This window comes from Perca fluviatilis, chromosome 9 (assembly GCF_010015445.1).
Source record: "Perca fluviatilis chromosome 9, GENO_Pfluv_1.0, whole genome shotgun sequence".
Taxonomy (NCBI): Eukaryota; Metazoa; Chordata; class Actinopteri; order Perciformes; family Percidae; genus Perca; species Perca fluviatilis.
In genome coordinates this window covers 2845439-2866289 of record NC_053120.1, presented here as the reverse complement: position 1 = coordinate 2866289, position 20851 = coordinate 2845439, and the positions used below count along the sequence as shown (strand labels likewise).

Below are 20851 nucleotides of genomic sequence, written 5' to 3'. Positions count from 1 at the left end.
CTGGAGGCTATTAAGCTCGAGCCAATAAAAGGTGGCTTAAAAAAAGAGAGAAACAAGTTACCAAAAAATTATTGTAAAGGAATAGGGATGTTTTTTTTTTTTTTTTTTTTAGATCTGTCCGTATGGCATGGATATTTTGAAAGGGGTCCTGTGACCTCTCACCTCAACATCTCTGAATCAAAGATCAGACCCTTGTGAATTTGCTTTTTTGATCAAAATGTGATTGCCTGTTTTTAGGATAAAAGTGTCAGATTTTATCATATTTTAAATGTTTTTATTATCTGCCATCACAGACTTTGTGGTTGTGAACTGTCTGAGACTGACTGAAGTCATGGCCTCAGCTCTGAAGTCCAACCCCTCCCATCTGAGAGAGCTGGACCTGGGTGACAACGACCTGCTGGATTCAGACGTGGAGTATCTGTGTGCTGGACTGCAGAGTCCAAACTGTAGACTGGAGACTGAGGTCAGTTTATGTATTGTACTCACGTATGCTTATCTGCCTCTTCTCTCCTTGACCTACCCACATTTTTAGTGGGAGTGAGAAATACAAGGCAGTAGGCTCATTCAAGATGAAATGCGCCTCGCCTCTAAAGTGGACGAGAGCAGGCAACAGCAACAGGGGGCGGTGACAAAAGGTGCGGTCAAGTCGGACAGTTTCCAACCATTTCCAGCACCCTTCAGACTGAACAGGATGTGACAAACACTGTGCTCCCAAATAAAATGTTATCCGACCCATATATAAGCTTGTACATGGTCTCCAGTTTTTGACAGAATAGCTGTCAAAATGCTCTACATGCGATCTGTTGATTTTAATTAACATAATCTGAACAGATTTAGTCTCTCTGACTTCTAAACGTAACTACCTGCTACACGTGTGGTTTGTACAGAATAAACCTTTTAAATCAGACAAATAGCAGTTCAAATCCCTCCACTTCAAAATCAATAAAAACTTTATATAAAATGTCATTTTGAGTCGATTGTGAACCAATCAGCTGTTAGATCAGCTGAGAGGCCGGCGTTTCCCAGCATGCCCCTGGGTCTTACAGTCGGTGAAAAGCAACTGCGCTGTGTGCATCTTAAACCTGCGGCCGCCTTGATCTCATGAGGTTAGCGTTGCCCATGTGTGAATGATGTCAGATCAAATCGGACACAAATCTAACGGGCATACATTGGGCGGCGATCGCCGGTGATCGATTCTGCGCAGACCTGGCTCATCTCCAATGAGTCTATTGTGAGGTCTTAAGCTGAGGAGCTAACGTTACATACAGAGTAACGTTGGTACAGGGGGGAGTGATGGGCTGTGGTTTGAAATCTGAAGAAGGATGAGAAATAGTTTTAAAGTGACTTTAAAATCCACATCTACCGAGCCAAATGCTTATGTTATCATTAGTAAGCTTGTTCTTGTTTCCTTCAGGGAGACGGCTAAAGTTTATGTTAGCTGCCCTACAGCATTCAGTGTTGGCTTCCACTTCATATATTATCTAACAGCTGTATTCTCAGTAATGTGACAATCTGCAAGAAACGGGTTGTAGTAACGTTAGGGACCGCACCGTTGACCGTTATCAATGCCATGAGTATTGTGATTAACCCTATTGTTACTTAGTTTATGACAAATCATTTCGACTGTGCTTTCTAACATGTCATTGTGCTAATCGAGCACAGTTAGCCTTTACAACAGACCCGTTTCAATACACTTGTTACATAATGTTTCATTATAGACATTTCTGTTGATTGATGTTTGTAGCTGTGTACTCGTGGTGGAAAATGTATGTAAACAAAGCTTTTGCAGAAAAGCAATGCACCATGACGTAGTTTTCCTACAAAGCCAGGCTGATCTTGGAAGTCCCTCTAGTGGACAGAATGTGTAACAACAACCACATGTTGCACTTCCGTATTGAATTTAAGACCCTCCTCATCATCTACAAAGCACTCCATAATCTCGCACCTAGTTACATTTCTGACCTCCTACCAGGCTATGTCCCTGCTCGCTCCCTCCGCTCTTCCTCGACTGGCCTCCTTGTCACCAACATTCCGCCTCTCCACCATGGGGGCCTGATGGGGGCCTGATGGGGGCCAGGGCCTACAGCTGCTCTGCACCGAGACTCCTGAATGCCCTCCCCTCCCACATTCGACAGGCAGACACAGGAAATTCATTTACAATTTTTTTAAAGACCTACCCTTTTAAGAAAGCTTTTAATCTTTAAATCTTCATAGTACTAAATCGCCATAGAAACCCTCCTGACACTTTTTTACTGTTTTTCTGACATTTTTAGCATTTTCAGATGTCTATTTTGTAAAATGTATGAGGATTAATGTATTTTAATCTATTTCCTTCTTGTATGCCCTTTAACATGTAAGATGTCCTTGTGTATTTAGAAAAGCGTCCGCCAAATAAAATGTATTATTATGTATTATGCTAATAGTGGCATTGACTATGCATAAGCCTGTGTAGTGCATATTAATAACAGGCTGCATTTTAGCATTAAAAATTCAAATATTATTTGAATATAAAAATAAATGAAATTTTGAATGTTTGTGTCAGTCTGAACAGTTTGAACAAATTCAGTCTGAACTCAAACTGAGACACATGACAGAGACACTATTATATATAAATAATTAAAAGATCTTCAAGACATCCAAGGCCTTTTCAAGAAGGTCGTTTTATATAAAACCTTCAAAACACTATATTATTATTATTATTATTATTATTATTATTATTATTATTATTATTATACAGAACTTATAGATTTATAATAATGTTAAAACTCCCAAACAGGACCACTGGGAGAGCGTGAAGCATATTTCCAAATGCAAGTGTTTAACGTATGTTTAGTCGTGTCTGATCTGTGACCAACGACACATTAACATGTGTACGATGCTTCCTGTCCAACCCGTTCCCACTTCCAACTCATAAAATACTGACGCTTGGTCACCCATGATCTTTTCCTAAACCTAACTGTCCCATTCCTGTGCCTCATGTCAGTTAAACAACGTCCAAAGCCAGAGCTTCAAATAGTGACACCAGTGCCAGGCACCTGACCAAGCGGCTATTGTTGACGTGATGGGAGTGAGAATGTGTTGTCCTGTCACAAAGAGATGTCATCCTGTTGGGTTCAGGTGTTTAGAATCTCCATCTTCTGAACTTCTACATTCTGAACCTTCTTCATCTCTGAACAGATTATTGATTTGGATGATTTCAAACCGGTCTTCTGAGGTTACATCATTTACTCTTTATTCAGATTGTGGAACTGCAGTTACTCAGATATCAGCTGTGCATCTCTAGTCTCAGCTCTGATTTAATTAACAACTGAACCTAATTTATGTACAAACTATCTTAATCCATGAAGTTATAAATGTTGGTTTTGTTTATATTTTCATTTTTCTTGTAATAAATTTAGTCTGCAGTCACAAGACTTTTGTCAAAGAAACTGTAGAAAATGTCCACTGTTGGTTGTTAAAGTAAATTTAATGTTTATAATTGTTGTTGTTAAATGGTCTCATCTGTATACATATAGTATATGTAAACATCCTCTGAACTTTACTAGCTAGCTAGCTAGTCACTTAACACAACGAAACAACAAATGTCTAGTAACCATGCTTGCAATGTAGATCACAGATAATATATATATTAATAATACTTACACTTTATTAATCTTGTAGGAATCCGCTGTGGAGTGGCTTGTGTGTCCTCCAGACCAGACTCTGAGTCTCTAACGTTAGTTTACCTGCACTGAGGCTGAGCTGTCACTCAAACTTTCCCCTTAACTCTCATTAGCCAATGGGGACGCACCACTGTAAGACCCGCCCACGCGAGATGTTTGTGTCAGAATCGCAAGCAAAAAGTCAGGGAGCGCAAACGAGAAAGCTAAGAGCATGACTGCAAACGTGATGGAGAGAGCAAAAGACTGATCATTGAGAAAGAAGCAGAGGGAACTGTAAACAAAAGGACATAATATCAAACAAATAAAAGACCAATAGTTTACAACTACACAAATGTTTTGTTTGCAAGTTTTAAGTTTTACCTTTGAGGTGACAGTTTTTTGGCTTGAGTTAGTGTTTTTTGTTTGATACTTGAGAAGTTTTGCTTGGAATTAAAGTCACAAAACTAATCCCATAACATCATACCCTTGTGAATTTGCTTTTTGATCAAAATGATAGCCTGTTTTAGTATAAACGTGTCAGATTTGATTATATTTCAAATCTTTTTATTATGTCATCACAGAATTTCTGCCTGTATGCTCTATGAGACTGACTGAAGTCATGGCCTCATTTCTGAAGTCTAACCTCTCCCATCTGAAAGAGCTGGATATGGGTTACAATGAACTGAAGGATTCAGGAGTGGAATGTCTGTGTGCAAGACTGCAGAGTCCTAACTGTAGACTGGAGACTCTGAGGTCAGTTAATGTATTGTGCTCACATGGGCTTATCTCCCTCTTCTCACCTTGACCTACCCACATGTGAAGTGGGTAGTGGGAGTGAGAAACACAAGGCATTCTGAGGCCTTAAGATAAGGAGCTAATGCTATGTACTGAGTAACATTAGTACGGGGGTGACAGGCTGCGGATGGAAATCTGAAGAAGGATGGGAAATAGTTTTAATGTGACTTTAAAATCCACATCCACCTAGCCAAAAGGCTTACGTTATCATTGGTAAGCTCGTTCTTGTTTCCTTCATGCCGACAGCTAAAGTTTGTTAGCTGCCCTGCAGCGGTCATCATTTGCTTCACTTCATATATTACTTTTTAAAAACCGTATTCTCAGTAATTCGACTATCTGCAAGAAACAGGTTGTAGTAACGTTAGTGACAGCACCGTTGACCGTTATCAATGCCATCAGCATCAAAACTAGTGTTTGCTAAAGAAACTGTAGAAAATATCCACTGTTAATTATTAAAGTAAATTAATGTTCATAATTGTTGGTAAATGGTCACATCTTTATACAGAAGATAATCTGAACTAATATTGGTTTTAAATTGATAGTTTACTTGCTAAAGTAGAAAAAAATTCTTTGACACACAAACAGACACAGATGAAAACAAAACAAGCATATTTCCGAAAGCAGCTATTTAAAGTCTCAATGTATAGTATTGATTGGATTATAAATTGATTTTGATCTTCATCATTCTATTTTCAGATTGGACTCCTGCAGTTTGTCAGAGATTGGCTGTGCTTCTCTGGCCTCAGCTCTGACTTTCAACCCCTCCCATCTGAGAGAGCTGGACCTGTCGGAAGACAACCTGAAAGATTCAGATGAGAAGCATCTGTGTGATCTTGTGAAGAGTCAAAACTATCGACTGGAGACTCTGGAGTAAGTAGAGGGTTGGAGTCAGTCCATGCTGGTCTCAGCAGTATTGAACTAAATACAGTTAGTATCAAAGCAAAGATCCTGTATTTCCTGTAAACCTCCAACATTCTCAGTGAAGCTGTGAGAAGAGAGGACAGAGAGCCAATCAGATGAGACAGAAGCTTGTTGTGACCATGTGTTTTGAGTTGATTTGTAGACCACTGTTGTTGTGTTCATGTCTGCAGGAAATAAATCTGGATTACAGCTGACGGCATTTCCGCATGCATAGAGACATCAAACTGTCCAACCATCAAATCTGATCTGTTTGTTTTCTCATTTCAACACTAAACAACTGATCAGTTCATCTTTGTCACAGCTCTGAGATCAGTCTGACCGAAGCCTGCAAATCCCTGGCTCTTATTACATAGAACCAGCATTACATTTAGTAACTATGTGGGCTTCATACAGAGCAGAAGCTCTGCTGAAGTCCAATAATCAGCTGATGTTTTACTGTTCAGTCTCTAACATCATATATCTGTCCTATCATTTGTTTTGTCTGAATATTTTCATAACTGACTCCATATTTACATATTTATCATGTAATATTTAAAAGATGAAACATTCAGATGGTTTTTAACAGCTCTGAACCCAACAGCAGTAAATCATCATTAAAGTGAGCAGTGATCGCCTCTGTTTTTTCAGTAATGATGCGTTCAGGACCTCAGCAGTTTATTTCCACTGTTTACTTCAGTGAAATCGTCAGTCAACAGACTTGATGCCCAAAAGTCTCTGCAGGTCTGTGAGCTTCACTCCAACACGTTAACATGAGAGCGGAAAGGAAGCAGGCTGCTCTACACAGCCAGTCCACTTGTTGTCTGAACAGGACTGAAGTCTCTGCTGCTCTTTATACTGGATGTGCTGCTTCACTGACTGACAGCTGATGAACAGAGTCTCTGGAAACACTCATTTATCTCCTCTGTTGTTCTTCTCTCACCAGATGGAAGTCGTCTTAGTGATCAGAAAGGAGGATGTGTTGAGACAGTATGTGGAGTCCATCATCCCTGTGTGTTCCTCTGGATCTGACAGAGTATCATCAGTGTATCTGGACTGCTCTGCTGCTGCTCTGTCCTTCTACACAGTCTCTACAGACACACTGAGACTCCTCCTCTCCTTCTGCTCCACACTTAAGCCCTATTCGCACGGGATAAGTATTACCTGGGGACCTCTTGTAGTTTATAAATGACCCCCACACGTCTGTATTTCGTCTGGCGCATTCACACGGGATAACTGAAGTCTGTATTTTACTCAAATTTACAGACATTATCCCCCGGATATGATGTCAAAACTTTTCATTTATAATTGACAACGCAGCCAGTTAGACCCCAAATTACAGAGATGCCGATTCGCACGGGACTAATATTATCACAGGACCTCCGTTTTCGGCGAAATATGGTAGGTCATTTGCGGGGGAATTATTACTTTACAAATTACAGACATGACCGATTCGCACGGGATTAAGATCACAGACAACCTCCGCGATTATTACAAATGACCGGAGGTCACCAGGTAATACTTATCCCGTGCGAATAGGGCTTTAGTCTCTAATGTCCAGCTCTATCTCCACAGCACTGTGGAGGAAGGTCTGGCTACAACACAGATGCATACTATGATAGGAGGGGCAAAAAAACTCTCTGGGTTGGTTGTATTTCTTTAAACCAATCACAATCGTCTTGGGCAGCGCTAAGCTTCTGACGCAGCGATGGTAGCTCTGCTAAAAGGTCTCAGGAAGGAGTTCACTTGGATGGTGACACTGGACTTATTTTCAGTTGTATCTGAAGTGTGTGAATATAAAAGAAGTTTTCATCATCTGCATATTAAAGAAACAAAGATTTTCTGTACAACAGCGCTGTTTTTATTCAGTCACTTTCTTCACATGAGAAAAGTTTCCATCTACCTTCAAAACAAAAGTGAAGCCACATAACGGAGTGTCACTGGCACTGTATGTCCAAAAAACATTTTTAGGAGTAAAGAAGACCAAAACAACCTTCAGCCAGATTTCTTTTGTTTTAACAACCATCCGATCACACGTTGCTGTTTCGGATGTTGTTTACTCTTTAGAAAAATAACTTAATGACAATATCAAATACACAAAAATGATTTAGTGTTGTCCCTTTTGGTTTACACAAACATGATGCAAAGAAACTTTAAAAGACAATTTAGGCTGTAATGTAGAGATAACATTTACATAAATTAAAAGGTTGCTACCTACATTATTTTTTTTACAGTCTAGTACCCAAACTTCTCCAGTCAAACAATCCCTTCATTCAATCATATTTGTACCCAGATCTTATGAAAACTACATGAACAAGTTCAGGTTAAAGTTATTCATTTCTACATACAAAGTGCAGCTATTTTAATATTGCTAAAGCCAGAGTGATGTAACAGGGAGGATGTGCTAACACAAAAACATGTCGGAAAGCTTTTTACAGTGGAAAGAAACTCATGGAGCATTTCACAAAAGTGCATAAAATGTGATCAGCGTGGACTCACTGCTGTGTAAATAATCTAGGAGATGTTCTGCAGGATGAACGTGCTGCTCTCCGACTTTAGTTTGTTGCGTTTGTGCTTCGTAAAGTTTTAAGATCACTTATGTTCAGGGAATATAACAAACTGTCAAGTACAGTGGAAGGAAAGGCATTATAAATATACAGTGGCTGCTCTCTCCTGCCAGTTAAAGGAACAGTCCAACATTTAGAAACCTTGTCTTGATTCTGCAGAGGAAGGTGTCAGTGCAGAGAGACTATACAACACAACTTGAAGCTGGGGGGGGAGCAGTAGAAAGTATAAGCTCAAAGTGTAGTCTGATAACTTGTCGTGAATATGAATTAGCCATGTGGACCGCTAGTAGAGAGAAAGAGGCTCAGCAAGCAGCTGAGACTTTGCTAAACTAAAGACTACATACAGACCACTTTCGTTTTAGCAATTTGCAGAGAGGGGTCAGATTGAAATAAAGTTTACTACAGGTTTATGCCTGTTGAACAGGTTTATAAGTATTGGCCTGTTACAAATGTTGTATTGCACTTTGGTTGTTCGACGCAGCTCCTTGCGTTGGGGTGGGGGGGGGGTGTGTGGGTGGCAAGGACATTTCTGTATTCCATCTTCCAAAATGCAAACGAATAATGCTTGAACTTGCTAAATCTGAGAAAATAATTAATTCCTATTTGCACAAAAGCTAACCCGCTGATCTGCGTAATGGCTTGGCTCAACATAATTCCAGTTAGACTGCATTTAGTGCTAAGGTACACCAGAGAACTGTGAAATTTACATTTTAAATATCGCTTCCAAGTGATTACAGCGTTAACTACCAAACGCAGTAAAACCCACGTCGGCGGGGGTGCACAGTTCCATCATGTTTTATAGAAGATATTTGTAGTTGACTAAGAATGTAAAACCTTTTGTTAATGCTGCATTTGGCTGAACTTTAAATTCCCTTTTTGTTTCGTGCACTAATCGTTCTTCTGTACAACTTTCTCGCCCTTTAAGGTTTAGGTCGTACGTAGGAGATATTATCCCCTATCTAAAAGATAAACTTTTTTATATCAATTTTTTATATCGCCATGCCTTTCAAGGCTTCTGTAATTTGGAAATGAATGTTTTTAGTTTTTTTTAATACTGCCTTTTCAATTCAGGCTTAAATGCCAACATGTAACATTTGATGGAGCTAGGCTAGCAGTTTCCCCCCGCTTCCAGTCTTTATGCTAAGCTAGGCTAAACAAGTCTCTCTGCACTGGACACAGCAATGAAACTGAAAACCCCTGACTCTGGAGATGGTTCCCGAAAATGTTGCAATGTTCCTTTAACTCATATACCTGTAAATTATTCGTTCATCTGCTGCTGCTCAGCGGCTACTTGTCAATGCAAATGGATGTTGTGTCCGGTGAGTCTGACCGATGGAAAGGCGTGTGTGAGAATCTTGGAAAGCCTTTTGACGTTTACTGCCGTTGTCTGTCGGCTCTGTGTTATGTGGACGTAAAGACCGGTAGTGTGTGTGTAGACGTCCTGTTGTTTACGATCAGCCACCAAGAACCGATCATAATGGAAATGTCACTCATCTTTTTAGATAAAGGAATACTCCACTGTTTTTCAGCTTCATCTGAAACTGTTTAACGGCTGCCTTTATGATCAATACATGGTGGAGAGTCACGAGGCAGCCAATCACAAGATGTGGTCGCAGAAATGCAAAACCTTTATTAAAAACAAATGCTCCCCTCCTCCACCAGGGGGCAGCCAAGTCACATGTGAAGGCTGTGAAGCTTAAGTATGCTTGGTAGCAAGGCGACTAAGTGGCTAGTATATTAGCATAACGTTTAGTAATTCAAACAATGTTTTCTTTGCGTTGATGTTCGAACTGCTGCTAATTCAGTAAACCCCATGATTGTCCAGTCTTAGCATAGCAAGTTTGGAGGATGGTGACTCATTTTAGTCTTCCCAAAATCACAAGAGTAAAAAGTTTAAGGATTGGATGCTCTGCTTTAATTTAAGCTGTTACCTTAGCAGGTCCAGCTAACTAGCTTTACTATAATGTAGGTAATTAATGTATCAAAGGCCAAGAGTTAGTATATCATTAGCTAGTTCCATTCTTTTCAGGGGTTACAGGTTAACGATTGAAAAAGCCTTGTTGCTATCAGATGTTAAGCTAAAGTTAGCAACTCTGTACTTCTCTTGAATGGATTTATACTCTCGTTAGCAACCTGCTAACGACAATCCCTTCTGTCAACCTGAAATCGAGGAGTCTGTAGAGCTCTGTCCAACCTGAACCTGACTAGTTGGTTTTGGCCCATTTTGTTTAGGTAAAGCTCAGGTCTCTGGCTGGGTTCACGTATCTTCTAATTTATCTTTTTTCTGACTTTGCCAAGGTTGGGTTGCAAGTAGGCAATGCCCACTGTGACAGACAATAGTGTACCTAATGTGTTGCGTTAGTCTTTCAGCCTAACGTTTAGTAACAGATTAAATAAAATGACCTAGAACTTATGGTACGTGTCAGGGTCTCAAGCTCTGCTTGAGTCTCAGCTTCAGACCCGTGCAGAACTTTAACTACATCTCAGTGTTTGCTACAAATCCTGGGAATTGTAGGAGCTGCTGAAACAAATCAGAGCTTGAGCACGTTTTATTCTGCAACTGCGGCACACTATTTTCTATTTGGATAAATAAAGTTCTATCTATCTAAGTTACATTCATGGCTTTGGCTCAGGATTCAGAATAAAATCAGTGGAGTATTCCTTTCTCATAATATTAGTTTTATGGCGGTAGCAGTTAAATGGGGGTGTATGTGTTTATTAAAAGTATTTTGGGACCACAAACACAATCCAGTTCAGGGCCAGGAGGCGCCCCGAGGCTCTGGTATAAATCCATTATCAGTCGGTCTCGTCATTTTGTTCCTCTGGGCTTCAGTGTTCAGACAGACGGAGGAGAGCCACCCAAGACGCATCTGCGGGAGGGGGAGTCTCTACTGGAGTTTATCAGCAGACCCCCCCCTCCCTTCCAGCCTCTGCTGTTCCACATCTCAACAGCGACTCCGCCGCCGCCGCCGCCGCCGCCGCTCGCTCTACATGATGCTGCACTTCCCCTTCAGCTTGTCGGCTCGTTTCTGTTTTCCCGAGCGCTTGCCGTCGATGCTCAGGCTCATGTCCCGTTTCTTCTCCAGGGACAGCAGCTCCTGGAACAGTTCCTTCACGTTGGAGTTGGTCTTGGCCGACGTCTCCATGAAGGCACACTTCCAGGCGGTTGCCTGAGCCTCGGCCTCCTTCGCCTCCACCTCGCGCTGGGCCGTCTCGTCACTCTTGTTGCCCACAAGCATGATGGGAATGGACTCCACGGTACCTTTGATGGCCAGCACCTGGAGGGATAAGGGGTAAAGTTAACACAACATTTCTACAGCGCATTCATGAGGCAGCTTTACAGCTTTTAAACTTAATGGGCCCTATCGTGCACCTGGCGCAGAGCAGCGCAAACCCTGACCCAAGTCTCTTTGCTAGTTTAAGACCGACGCAGTTGTCAATTTCCCGTCCAGCGCCCACGTTGTTTAAATAGCAAATGCAACTGCTCCCATCTGAGGCCCATGGGCGTGCTGGTCTTACAGGGTGGTGTGTTCAGGTGCATTCTGGGCGTGCTGGTCTTACAGGGTGGTGTGTTCAGGTGCATTCTGGGCGTGCTGGTCTTACAGGGAGGTGTGTTCAGGTGCATTCTGGGCGTGCTGGTCTTACAGGGAGGTGTGTTCAGGTGCATTCTGGGCGTGCTGGTCTTACAGGGAGGTGTGTTCAGGTGCATTCTGGGCGTGCTGGTCTTACAGGGAGGTGTGTTCAGGTGCATTCTGGGCGTGCTGGTCTTACAGGGAGGTGTGTTCAGGTGCATTCTGGGCATGCTGGTCTTAGAGGGAGGTGTGTTCAGGTGCATTCTGGGCGTGCTGGTCTTACATGGAGGTGTGTTCAGGTGCATTCTGGGCATATTGCTATCTTGAGGCAGTGGGAAGTGATCGCTCCATTGACCAACAAAAACCTGGTCTAAAGTCAATAACGCAGCATTTCATTGTTATTTTAACAGAGCATTAGTAAGATGCTCCTAGGCTCGTGCACAGCGCGCGCACACTATGCTTGTTACACACACAGGGACACACAGCAGCACACACACATGCAGAAGATTACAAATAAAAATATTACGGAGCAAATCCTCCATCATAAAAGCAAAGCTCCAAGGTCCAAACGCGCCTGGCTTTTAAAGGGAATGGGAGATGATCTCTGATTGGTTGATTGCATGTTACGCCCAAAACACACCTCTGATTAACTAAGGACCACCCTTTAGAACCAGGCGCCCGGCACACGGACACTTTTTTACCGCCGACAAACTAGCAAAAATGGATTTGGACACGCCCTGAACACACCTGCGCCAGGCGCTTCAGGCCATGCGCTTAGATCGTTAAAACAGTTTAGTTGAGTTTATTAAGGATCCCCATTAGCTGACGCCTTGACGACCAGCTGGTCTTCCTGGGGTCCAACACCACAAAACAGGGCCCTACATGTGGTAAAAATGTTCTAAAATGAAAAAGTCAAGTGAAGAAAGTACTCATCATTGTTGTACTACGCTTTACTGAAACTGATTAATCAGTATTTTATTTGAAATTCAGTGTTAAAGAGCCTCAAAGCTCATATGTACATGGTAAATCAGGACAAGTTACTGTAGCTAATCGTGCTAAATGTGCCACATCTGACAGAATTGAAGATATCAGATATCTAGGACTAGATGATACGATGGATACATAGTATATTCTGGTGAAGGAGAAGGAGACTTAATTAAGATAAACCTTTGGTAGAAAACAGTGATATCAGACAAATAAATATACATTATATGTATTGTATCATATAAGTCTGTAGTGGACCTTAAAACGGAACTGAAGACTGACCTGTTGGTATATGGGTTTGAGCTCCTCCAGTGATTGGCGGCTGGTGATGGAGAAGACCAGGATGAAGGCGTGGCCTTTGGAGATGGAGAGGCGCTGCATGGCGGGAAACTGGTGACTTCCTGTGGTGTCGGTGATCTGCAGCGTGCAGACGCTCTTATCACAGCTGATCACCTGCAGAGACAGCCAACAGGTACTCATCAATAATTCAGCCAATCAGTTCGTACAAGAGTTTAAATGACAACACCACAGCAGGGCTGTAGTCAAGTCCACTTAGGCCTCCTGCACACTGGCTGCGTGGCGTGTCCGTTTTAATTTTGGCTCCCATGGTAACAGGTTAGAGCGTGCACACTGCCTGCGTGACACGCACGTCTCAGCCGCGCCGAAAATGCGTGCATGCTAGAAATAGGACAGATGCCTATTTTTCATGCGACGCGCAAGCGTGTTGGAATCGTTTCCAGTCAAAATAGAATAGGAAAAGATGTTTATATATGTCATTTTGACACAAACACATATTAATAAATGACATTTTGATGTTTGAAAGTCTCTAGGTTTTGATATAAATGCAGATATATAAATGTAATTTGAAAAAATAATAAATAAGTATCAATTTTCAAATATTGCACAGTCAATACAGAAAATACTGCCGACGTTGTCTTTGCTGTAATCAGATCCGTATATGTTTATGTTTATGGAAAACGCGTCACACCTTTCTGGTGTGCAAAGACATAGAAAACGCCACGCAGCCGCTACGCAACAGAAATGCCACGCTCACGCCATGCAGCCAGTGTGAAGGAGGCCTTAGTCGAAACCGAGTCAAGACCGAGTCCAAATGAGAGACCGTCTGTACGTGTCCTCCAGTGTGTAATGTCCTACCTGTCTGTACGTGTCCTCCAGTGTGTAATGTCCTACCTGTCTGTATGTGTCCTCCACGGTGTGTAATGTCCTACCTGTCTGTATGTGTCCTCCAGTGTGTAATGTCCTACCTGTCTGTATGTGTCCTCCACAGTGTGTAATGTCCTACCTGTCTGTATGTGTCCTCCAGTGTGTAATGTCCTACCTGTCTGTACGTGTCCTCCACAGTGTGTAATGTCCTACCTGTCTGTGTCCTCCAGTGTGTAATGTCCTACCTGTCTGTACGTGTCCTCCACGGTGTGTAATGTCCTACCTGTCTGTACGTGTCCTCCACAGTGGGGATGTAGGTGTCTCTGAAGGTGCCTTTGACGAACCGAAGGACCAGCGAGCTCTTCCCGACGCCACCGGCTCCGAACACCACCACCCGGTAGTCGTTACTCTGCTCGGGCATTCTGGGAGTTGGAGTCCGCCTGCTGCTCTGGATAACTGACCTGTGTGCTGAGGACGAGATGGAAAGTAGTATCATCTAACTATAAATCTGTGTGTGTGTGTGTGTGTGTGTGTCTCTGTCTGTCTCAGGACAAGTAGTATTATTGTACCTTAATTGTCCTTTTTTTTTTTTTTTTGTGCACAAAAGCAACAAAACTGTTGAAGAAGTTATACTTATTTAATTTTTCACTGCTAAAAGCCATATTTAGCATTATGAACTGTTCTGTTTGGGCGTTAGTGAACGTTAGTGAATGTTAGCTTCTCTGTTGCCAGATCTGGAGAGAGTTTGTTCCTTTTCCATAACTCAGATATATATTTTCCTGGAAGGAGATTACCCTTCCTGGCAAAGTAACCAAATAAGATGAAGAGTAGAAGATTGCATATCTGGGAACACTTAAGTAAAAGGGAAAGCGGGAAGTGAGCATGAACTCCGACAGAGCGTGGCAGAAACAGACCACTGGTCTGAATGTAATCAGGCTGAGTGCCATCAGCAGTAACTGGTAAATGAAAACCACTCTGGTGGTATTATTCTGGGAGAGTCCTTCAGCTGGACGCTGCGCCTGCTTCAAGTGCACATCTCCATGCCAATGAGCCAGAGATAAGCTGCAGTGCTTCCGTCCCACTCCTCGTTATATCCCCCGTTAACCAGCGCAGCAGCCCATGGTTCGGGTTAAAGGTTAACTCTTCTGTTGTCTTCCCATCGACCGTGCAGCCTTTTTTTTTTCTAGGTCTAAATTTCAAAGTAAAACTTTTTTTGGTGACTTTTTTTCAAAAAATCTGTCACTTTTTTTACGTTTTTGTCACTTTTTCAACTTTTTGGTCACGTTTATTTCAGTTTTTTTGTCACAAATGTACGATGTTATTGTCGATGTTTTCGTTGATTTTTATGCACTTTTTGGGTTGTTTTTTCCAAAAAAATTGTTACTTTTTTCCAATGTTCTCTGATCTTTTTTTTTTCTTCAAATGCTATAAAATTGAATAAAACACCCAAATTCAATTAAAGTAGTGAGCTGATCATTTATTTTACTAGTGAAGAGCGTTGTATGGAACCATCCACATTATGTTTTTGGACTTAAATTTGTGATATAGAAACTTAAAATTCCGATCAAATTTGACCCGAGAACTAGCCAAGAAATCTAGACCCCCCTAGCGGCAGCAAATGTTATTTGCAGCCAGGGCCAGTCTAGCAACTCTCTGTTGGCTTGTGAGCTGGAAAAACGAAACTCTAGTCAGGCCAATCACATCGTGTTTAGAGTCGGTGGGCGGGGCTTATGGCTGCTGGAGAACAGCGGTCTTCTGGAATTTGCTTTGGCTGCGACTCTGGAAGACTTGGAGTTCAGCTTTTCTTTGAGAAAAGAACAAAGAACAGCTCTGAAGTCATTCTTAAAAAAGGAAGATGTGTTCGGAGTTTAAAGTTTAATCTATCAACTAGCGTTGCTCTGATTGGTTGGAGCGCTATCCTATTGGTGCAGAGGGAATTTGAAAGACAACCGTTTATCCCACACCTCGGATTGAGCCCTGCCAATGGTGAGTTCCCAGACCCCACATCTGGATGTGGGTCTGGCTGCTCAGGCTACCCGAGGACAACAGGAGGGTTAAACTGTTTGGTTTATGCCGACCACTGCCGCAGACTAATTTCCAATCTGGGAATGAAACCCTGAGAGTCTTGCTAGAGTCAGGGCGCTCCCGTGGTCTCCATCGTTTGGTGTAAGGTCATAAAACTCAGACCCATTCTCCTGTCTGGACGTTGAGACAAAATCAAAACGTGAGTTCCTGAAACAGAGACAGACGCGTCTGGAACCGATAATATACTTCAGAGACTTTCTTCACTTCAAATCTGACCCATTTTCAATAAGTTTAAACATCAGAAATTTGGGTATCTTTCAACCACATTTTCAAAAGAAATAATGTGGATGGTTCCCTACAATGCTCTTCACAAGCTTTATTCAATTCAACATGTGTACGTTCAAAAGTAGTTTTAGTCGTGCAACAGAAAACTCAGATTAGAAAGATAGTCTAGCTAGCTGTCTGGATTTACCCTGCAGAGATCTGAGGAGCAGTTAACCATAGTCCTCACAAATCCACCGGAGGTTAGAACGCCAACTTTAAAGTAGATTTTCAAAAGTTACATGGGATCGGATCGGTGCAAAAACTCAGTACTCGCCGATACCGATACCAGCCTTTTAGGCGGTGTCAGATACTGGTATTGGTATCGGAACATCTCTAATTCAAATGAATGGTAAGTGGAGGAATTACTCAGATCTTCTGTTGTAGAAACTGCTCAGAAACCCTCTTATTGTGAATATAAGTAAAAAAGCCATTCATCTTCTGAACGCCCTCGGTCTCTAGTTTTGTGGTGGTAAAGTTCCAGGAGGCTGCGATTATCCTCGAGGGCACCGCAGCTCATTTTACACACTATCAGAAAATCAACTCACATGAATACAACTGGGCTCACTGGCTACATTAACATCCACACTAATATTACACTGTTATGTGGAACATTGAGGATGTAGACTGGGTCATACTCAATCACTGTCGTTATAACTCACTCTTTAATTGAACTTAAGAGACAATTAACTAGATGAAATCTTCTGGGAATGCAACTTTAAGGTTATGATTTGGTCTTTATTATTCTATATTTAGCTCAAAAATATAATTTAAAGATACACATGAACAGATTCTGTCTGTGACATTTCAACACGTCTAATGAGCGTCCTTTCTGAACTCTCTCCGTGTCTTCACAGATACAACGTGACCGACGGGAATGAATCACAAAAGACGACGGAGCAGAGGCCTCGGGGGAGTTTCCCAGCATGCCTTGCTGTATTCCCCCGCAGAATGAGTAACAAGCATCGATTAGAGCTTTGCATCTCGTTAAAGAGAGCTGATGAAAGCCGGAGAGGAGGAAAAGATTACTGAGACCAACAGTTTTATTTCTAGAGGACAGCTGGAGAGATGAAAGGGGAGAGAGAGAGGAATGACATGCAGCAAAGGGCTGCAGGACGGAGTCTAACCCGCGGCCGCTGAGTCGAGGAGTAAACCTCTATACATGGGCGCACGTTCTACCAGGTGAGCTACCCAGGTGCCCGTCCTCAGGTCAAATTTGACCCATTTTCTAAAAGAAATTTGGGTTTCTTATAACCAGATAAAAAAATAAAGTGGACCTTTCCCTACAACTGTTACTCCTCACAAGTAGAATAAATTATCAGTTCACTTCTTACATTGAATTTGGGTGTTTTCATTCAATTTCATAGCATTTGGAGAAAAAATTATAAAAGAACATTAAAAAAACAACAAAAATGTCCAAAAACAGGCAGAAACATCTGGAGAAAGTGACAAAAAATTTGGAGAACGTGACAGAAATGTCGGGAAAGCATGACAAAAACGTCAGAAAAATGTTTTTAATTTTGACCCAGAAAACAAAATGTCGACAGGAAGACAAGCCAAAAACGTCTTAGTGTTTTTTAGAGTAGTGTGTTTCCCGAAGTAAAAACCTGGGAAATGTTCGGCTGTTGATCCAGACTTAGGGCTCGGAAAGTAAGGCTTAGTAAGGGATGCACCGAATCCAGATTTTTGAGGTTAAGATTCTGCTGAATCATCTTAATGAAGTAAACAGAGACTGTCCTTCCTTTGCCGTACCTGAAGTTGCTGCATTCTGGCTGCTGTCTGGAGATTCCTTCGTGCACAACTCGTATTGTTTCGGATGTTTCAGACCAGATGTTGTAACAGCGGCCATGTTGTGTATAGTTTAGGGTTCTCGCCACCACCAGACCAATCAGCATTGAACAGATTGAACATGTAGCTGGACTCTTTTGACTGAAAGTACTGCCAAACAACACTTTCTGCTCACCAGTTCCATGTCCACTTTCTCACAGTAGAGCTGGGCAATATCGATATTATATCGACATCGTGATATGAGACTAGATGTCGTCTTAGATTTTGGATATCGTAATAATGTGATATGACATAAGAGTCTTTTCCTGGTTTTAAAGGCTGCATTACAGTAAAGTGATGTACTTTTCTGAACTTACCAGACTGTTCTAGCTGTTCTATTATTTGCCTTTTCCCCACTTAGACATTATATCTACATCACTGATGATTATTTATCTAAAATCTAAGTGTGAAAATATTTAGTTAAAGCATTGATTGTCAACCCTAGAATATCGCAATATCGATATCGAGGTATTTGGTCAAGAATATTGTGCTTTCTGATTTTCTCCATATCGCCCAGCCCTACCTCACAGCCTGCTGCATTGAACGCTCCACCTACGTTAACACCTTCCCGTAATCAACAGCGCCGTCATTATGGCGACCAGCGTAGCGCAAATAGTTCAAGCGTAGGGTTCAGCGGAAGAAAATTCTAAGGTTCAGCAGAAACCCAACCCGCCAAAAAGACCAATATTCGGCCCGTATCTGAAGCCCAATCCTGGATTCGGTGCATCCCTGCGCATTAGTGCAAACGTAGCAAAAGATATTTCTTTTCAAAGAAAACCTAGCAGTAGTGAGATGTAGCCTGAGAAACAGTCGGACATTCCAGTTAGGAAGATGTCACAATGCAGTGTTTTCCCTGGAGTCTGGCTGGGTGGATTTAGGGGTACTGTCTCAAGAAAATGTGACAATTTGACATTGTTCGGCGTGGGTACTATAGGCCTGAACCTTATGATGGTCGGAAAAACCCTGCAATGCTTTCTTCTAACAAACACAAAGACCAGACTTCATGTAAAACAACTGCGTTTTTCAGGTTTGACTCGATGCTGTTCAGTCAGAGCTCTGACGTCAGCTCTCCTTATCTCAGAGCAGCGACCAATCAGCAGCTTGTTAATCAAACACACAGAGACACACACACACACACACACACACACACACACAGACACACAGTGCATTCACATGCACCCATGGTTACATCCAAAAACACTATGGATGTTATCTGTGTGTGTGTGTGTGTGTGTGTGTGTGTGTGTGTGTGTGTGTGTGTGTGTGTGTGTGTGTGTGTGTGTGTGTGTGTGTGTGTGTGTGTGAGAGAGTGCTGTCTGGTTGCCAGGCACCGGTGCTCAAGAGAGAGATGGACCGCACAGATTTATACATTGGGAGAAGAGAGGCGTGCAAATATGTCATCGTCAGCAGCAGGGCCGTTGTCGCGGTTACCTGCCTGCCCACATTGATCTGACGTCACTTCCTGTGCGGAGGCGGGCGGCAGGGAAAACACCACCGACTGAACCAGCAGCGTCAGAGCCAGAAATAAATATGCTTTTCATCACAAACGCAGAACTAAACTGTTAAATACTGTAATCACGATGTTCTTTTTGATTTTTAATGTTTGACAACATTATGGGATGGATCCCTACAGAGATAGACCTTTTAGTTAAAGAGTAAGATCCTTTTAGTTTAACATGAAACAGCCCCGAAATCACCATCACCAAACTCCACCAGACTCCATGTAAATAATCAGGACTTTTAGCGTGTATAGAGCCAGCATATCTCCACCAGACTCCATGTAAATAATCAGGACTTTTAGTGTGTATAGAGCCAGCATATCTCCACCAGACTCCATGTAAATAATCAGGACTTTTAGCGTGTATAGAGCCAGCATATCTCCACCAGACTCCATGTAAATAATCAGGACTTTTAGCGTGTATAGAGCCAGCATATTTAAAAGGTCTATCTCTGTAGGGATCCTTACATAATGTTGTCAGACACTTAGAATGATAATCTGAGTCTGTCAGCGGCTCCTAGGATGATTTATAATGATAGCTATGACACAGTATATACAGTGTATTAAAGTGTAGTAGTATTCCTGTGATATTTATATGCTGACTCCTCCAGTGATGATACTTTAAAGGCAGTGACAGACATTATGTCTCCCTCTCTGTCGTCATGACACACAACATGCTTATACAACACACACACACACACACACAGAGAGAGAGAGAGAGTCACACACACACGCACAGTGTTGCTTTGTTCTCAGTTTCAATCGGCTGCAGACTCTCATTATCTTCTCTTGTCATGCTAATCAGTCTGATTCCCATCTCCATCAATAGTAACGACCGGTCGGTCGGGCGCGCACACACACACACACACACACACACACACACACACACACACACACACACACACACACACACACACACACACACACACACACACACACACGTGAACAGTGATGAAATGAGAATCCCCGGACGGAAGCACCGGGCCGATCGGAGAAATCAGGCAGACTGCGGAGCTCTGCCGCCGGGCTGCTGTGTGTTCGATGCCCGCTGTCGGTGCTCGAGTGTCGGCGTGATGTCTGCCAACTCACCGTGTCTCCGCAAGCGGGTCGTCCGTCTCTGTGTGTCCGGGGATTGTTACTCTGGAGCGGCTGTGGACATCCTGAAGCCTCCGCTGTCTGACTCACAGCATCATCATCATCAGAAACCCATCAGCCCCCGCGTCTTCCTCCTCTTCCTCCTCCCTCCATCACCATCACCAGCAGTGCCGGCAAAAACAGGAAACAAGACTTCCGCTCCTGTTTTTTTACGATTGATTTTCAGAATAAATGCCGGATTTCTATAAACCAACAATACATAAACACATAAAAAAAAAATTTAAATAAACTTGATTCATAAAAAAAATAATCATAAAAGCCAAATACATACAAATACACAATACAATGTCTAGGAGCAAAACAAAAAAATAATACATACAAAGATCTAAACAGCAATACACAAACCTTTCTTCGGATTCCTAATCAGATCCGAAGAAAGAAATTAACATCTGGAACCAAGATATG

General features: G+C 42.2%; 1 protein-coding gene and 1 long non-coding RNA gene across 2 annotated transcripts; one reads left to right on the top strand and one right to left on the bottom strand.

Annotated features, from left to right (window-relative positions):
• Nucleotides 1-319: 319 nt before the first annotated feature.
• Nucleotides 320-6470, top strand: LOC120565444. The gene is made up of 3 exons (XR_005640246.1): nt 320-463; nt 5133-5306; nt 6280-6470. It is a non-coding gene; the product is annotated as an uncharacterized LOC120565444 (long non-coding RNA).
• Nucleotides 6471-7171: 701 nt separating this feature from the next.
• On the bottom strand, nt 7172-20546 carry LOC120565437 (GTP-binding protein Di-Ras1-like). Its single transcript, XM_039811246.1, has 4 exons — nt 20381-20546; nt 13904-14088; nt 12739-12909; nt 7172-11178 (listed from the first exon to the last, which is right to left on the bottom strand). Exons 2-4 carry the CDS (start codon nt 14039-14041, stop codon nt 10888-10890), a joined length of 600 nt encoding a protein of 199 aa, XP_039667180.1. The 5' UTR covers nt 14042-14088; nt 20381-20546; the 3' UTR covers nt 7172-10887.
• Between the last annotated feature and the right edge of the window lie 305 nt (nt 20547-20851).